Here is a 5,101-nt window from a genome sequence, read left to right on the forward strand (position 1 = left end):
CCAAATTGAACAGCTGCAACAAAATGATGACAAGAGTAATTAGCGACAAAATCATTTATCTTTACATTCTTATACACTTAATTCTCACTTCTTTATTTTCGCAGGTTAAACCTCTCAATCTCACGTTACGTTACAATATTTACTGAATATGTCCATTTCCCTACTGTCTCCCCAAACCCTCTTACGTGGTCGTTGAAACTTGTCCAGCTCACCCATAGGTGCCCGCGTAGATAACTAAATTAGAAAAAGAAATAAAAAAAACTCATAAATGAAAACGAAAATAAATTAAATTATAACAAAAAAAAAAAAGGCAAATGGGTTTGAATGCAGCTGTCTAGTATAGGCAAGTGTCCGTGGTTCAAAAAGTAAACATGTAGCAAAAAAAAAAATTATGTACTGCGAAGAGGAAGAAGAAGCAGAGAAAGTCGAGAAAGAGGAAGAAGAAACCAGGAGACGAATAAATGACAAAAAGAGGAAGAAGAAGCACGAGACGCGAAGAAATGGCATTTCAGAAACGCGGTGAAGACAAGGCTCCTCCTGACTACGGTAAGCACCATAACCTTCTTCCTGTTGGTTTTTATTGATCAAATCAGAGATTATGCGCAGCGGAACAACAATCAAATTGTCAGATTAATCCCATAAGATTTCTAGATCTACTTCTTCACACTCATATATAGATATTGAATCAAGGACAAGAATAGAAACATTACCTCAGGTCCTTCCTTGCTGCTATCTTTTCGTATGGCTGAATCCTTGAGATCTCACACCAAGATCTTCCAAAATGTTCTCAATCACCCAAAGAACGAGTCCAAAGAACGAGTGTGGGCTCGCTATACAAATAATAGGCAATAACTATTTATCAGATATTCTCAACACATGAGATCTGATAAAGTTTGGACCTAGGTTTTGTGAAGAACAATAACCTTTGTTTTTGTCACTGATCTTTTTCTCTGAGAGAATCCTAGATATTTTTCTATCCCTGAAAACTTATTTTCTGTGAAAACTGATATCCAATATTTAATAATATTCAATATATTAAAATATTTGTTATTTTAAACAAATTCAAAATAACTGATCAGTTATCAGATTTTTGTTTAAATAATAATATTTAAATCAAATCAAAATATCTAATTATTTATTTAACATTTAAATAACTAAAATTGTGGAATCAAGAGACCAAGTCTATCTCTTATGCGTGTAGCACAGTGCATGTGCACTGTGCCACACGTGTACCACATGCATGTGCAGGCATGTGATTTTTCCCAATTTTATTATTATTTAAATACCAAAAATCCCAAAAAATAAATTAATTCAAAATTAATTATATTTTTGTTAAATCAAATAATTAATTAATTACACATAATTAAACAATAATTATTTTTGATACATAGAAAAATATTTTACTTATCACATAAGTCCTTTTTGCCCAATTTTTGTATTTGCCTTTGACTGTGATTGTTTGAGCCATTTTGGGGACCATGGACCTATAACATTAAGCTCCAATAAATTGAAACTAAATAATTAAACTCTTTAATTATAATAGTTAATTTATTAATTATGATATTACTCCACTATAAATTCAGAACTGCACTCTTTATGTTATAGATATACTTTTACAGAAATCTTTTTCTTAAGTCGTCCATTGATATAACCATCTTACAATAGTTCAACCCTCTAATTAATTAGTTCATAAATTAGAATGGAAGAATTACCATTTAACATTTCTAATTTACTTCTTATTCCTTAAGTACCATTAATTCACTAGTGAATAATTAATCTATAATCTAATTATAGATTTGAGCTCAAAATCATTCAATTCCAGAATTAACCCTTAAGGGAACTAATATACGATCCGTTAGGAAAGATTAGATTCCGTATTGTTGATACATGTTCCCAGCCATCCATGATATTAAATCTCCAAAACAAAAGTCATTAGCCTCATGCTTTGAAGAGACCTTAACGAGTGAATCAAAAGATTTAATAAATATGAACAGGAGTTCATGAACACTCAGAATTTAGGTTGATCTATAAATGATCATCAGTTATGATATGAATTACAAGTCTTTATTGTTAAATGGTTTTTGGATAAAGACTTTAATTCACATCGGTCCATGTCATATATAATCATATTATATAAAGCACATTTACCGAGATGTCTTACCACATCAATAATCCGAATCTAGATTATTTGTATCATTATGATACTCAGTAAACCGTACTTACAACTCCAATTAAAGAATTCCATAACTTTAATTTGTTGTTGTTGACTATTTTTATTCATTCATGTGATCTTAATTCTCTCGTACTAATACAAGATCACACCCTCAAAAATGAATATGGAATTTTTATGATATTTACAAAATTATTCAAACAATAATTTAACAATCTAAATATGACAATAATAATAAACCATTGTATTTATTTATTCACAGAAAAAACAAATGTCTTTACATGCTTTTAGGACACACTCCTAACACTTCCTTGAGTTATTCCTTAAGATTTTTAGGGTTTTAGAAGATAATGGTTGTACTGCAATGTTTGTTGGTTCGATGGGTTAAATGGGTCAAAAACTTTAAGGGTGGGTTTTATAGGGTCAAAGTGGGTTTGAATAATGTGCTAAAAAACAAAAGGTTTAATGGTTGGAGGGAATCTAGTTGCCATTTTCAGTGGGGTACGATTGCATGTGGATTTGGATTTTTTTATGTATGTTTAGTAAGGTACGGTTGCACATGTTTTTTTTAACTTGTTTGTGTTGTTGTGGGGGTGAAATGCTAATGGGGTTTTGCCTTCCCTTTGTTAAAAGGTGAAGGGTTTTGTCCCAATTTTTGGTCATGTACTGATCACTCAAACTGAAATCCACTTTGCAAGGACTGAAGTTGACCTATTCAATGTGAAGTTATACCATGGACGTATTTGGTTTACTCCTTTTGGAAACAAGCGATATGAAGGAGGGTATGTTGCCTATTTTGATAATTGTGAGTTTAAGAAGTTTAAGAAGAAGGATTTAGATGGTATGGGTCGAGGGTTAGGTTACAAATTGCCCTTTGGTTTTCGGTTCAAGCCTTATGGGAAACACTTGAATATGGAGATAATGGTTGTTGGGGAGAAGGAGGTTAGACTGTTTTTGGATGACATGAGAGATTGAAGTTATAGGGAGGTTCAAATATATATGGTGTTACCAGATCCTCTATTTGCTGCGGAGTGGAAAGATGATGACACAGCTATAAGACATATCCCTAAAGCAGGTCTTGAAAAATTGAATTTGGGTTGCTGCCTCGAGGAAGTGGAGTCTGATCTCCTTGCTGATGTTGTTGTCGATCCACCTGGACAAATGAACCAAGATGATTACTTTTTACAACTTGTTTGTAAAATGGGTGATTTTCTTGCTCAAGTGGATGATGAAGAAGTTCATTCTTCCAATGGCAATGAAGAAAATTCAGGGCAAGATGATGATGAAACGGAAGTGTTTGTAATGAATATCCCATATGACTTTGAGGGCATGGAGTATGATGGGGAAGCCTATATGGATTACTCTGAAGAAGACTCCATGGATTACTCTGAAGAAGAAATAATTGAAACCAATGATGATGAGCCATAAACAGCCAATGAAGGCCCAACAAATGTCCCAAAAAGCACAAAATTTGAGGGTTCAATGGCTAAGGTAATTTATCTACCAATTTAGATATTTCTTAACTTGTTTAGCTTATGCATTTCAGTTTTAATCTTATGCCATTTTTTTTATTGCAGGAAGTCTCAGCTAAACCTCAATCTCCCGATGTAGTTGTAGGTGGAGATGAACCAACAATTTCTGAGGAAACTCCAAGGAGTAAAGACTGGGACTAAGAAGGATGAAGAAGGCATTTGTTGCTGTAGAAGTTCAACCAGAAACTCCTCCTCAAGGTGAAGAAATTCAGCCAAATCTCGAACTAGAAACTCAAGCATTTTCTCAACCAGAAAATGCTAGCCAACCGCAACCTCAGACTGTGCCACAAAATGAAACTGAAGCTGATCCACAAGGTACCACACAAACTCAAACAACCCCAAATGTTGAGTTTGATTTGCATGAGGAGGAGTATGATGGGCAACCTGAAGAAGGCATGCGTATGTCCCAAAATATCCAAGCACTTGGTGGGGGAGTATTACAGAGCTATGTGTTGAGACAAATGTTGCTGATAATGATCATGGAATTGAATTAGATGCTGATCTGGCAAGTGTACATAGTGATGATGATCAAGGTACTCCAAAGTGACCTCCAAAGCATAATATAATCCAAAAACAAAGGTATCTAATTTCAAATTCACTCAGGGGATAAAAATTAGGAATGTGCAGTTGCTTAGACAAAGAAAATAGGTCAAGTTGTTCATTGTAGCAATTGCAAGCAACCAGGACACTTCAGGACAACATGCACAAATGTAGCAACCCTCAAGGTATTGCATAGTTCACTTTAGTTCCAAAATTAATTGAGAAAACTTGTTGGTTGCAATTGACACTTAACATAATTCATTTTGCTTTTTTTTAGGTGCAAGAGAAAAAAGGAGGCAGCCCACCAAGCAAAAACCCTACTCAAGAAACATTGAAGAGGAAGAAAAGAAAGGAGAAACAACAAGCAAGGGAAGCTGCAAATGCACCAAGTGTTGCAGGGGCAACTGCACCAAGTGTTGCAGGGCCTAGTGTTTATGATTACTACTAACTTTTGCAAGCTTTTTATATTTTGATGTAAATGCTTAGACATTTTTTGGGAAAAAAGGGCACCTGTGTATATGTTGGACATATAAGCAAAGACTTTTTTGTTTGGGAGCAAAGGGCAACTAGGTATATGTTAGAATTGTTGCCTTTTTTTATGTGTTATGAACAAATGACAATTACCATGTATTATCATTTCACTGATTCCAGAAATGAAACTTACAAGATGCTAATTTCATTCACTACTTTATACACACAAATTAATTGAAAGTTAAACTATTTTATTCAAAATAATTGTTACTTTTCATTCATACCTGAATTTGATACATAATCCAACAGTTACAACCTAAACACAATTTCAATACTTTAGCCACAACATCACAAAGAAAAATACAACAATGTTTACCCAAAAATGGCT

General features: G+C 33.8%; 1 protein-coding gene across 2 annotated transcripts; it reads left to right on the plus strand.

Annotated features, from left to right (window-relative positions):
- Nucleotides 1-4,335, plus strand: LOC133804657 (uncharacterized). 2 transcript variants are annotated; one of them, XR_009878566.1, is made up of 3 exons: nucleotides 1-546; nucleotides 2,869-3,661; nucleotides 3,748-4,335. XR_009878566.1 is itself a non-coding variant. In XM_062242798.1 (2 exons), the coding sequence occupies exon 1, from the start codon at nucleotides 3,170-3,172 to the stop codon at nucleotides 3,596-3,598; it is 429 nt and encodes a 142-aa protein (XP_062098782.1). In that variant the 5' UTR covers nucleotides 2,608-3,169; the 3' UTR covers nucleotides 3,599-3,661; nucleotides 3,748-4,335. The 2 variants fall into 2 exon arrangements, 1 of the variants encoding a protein (XP_062098782.1); XM_062242798.1 differs by lacking the exon at nucleotides 1-546 and having other exon boundaries at nucleotides 2,608-3,661.
- The last annotated feature ends 766 nt before the right edge of the window (nucleotides 4,336-5,101 follow it).

The sequence above is a fragment of the Humulus lupulus genome, chromosome X, assembly GCF_963169125.1.
Source record: "Humulus lupulus chromosome X, drHumLupu1.1, whole genome shotgun sequence".
Classification (NCBI taxonomy): Eukaryota; Viridiplantae; Streptophyta; class Magnoliopsida; order Rosales; family Cannabaceae; genus Humulus; species Humulus lupulus.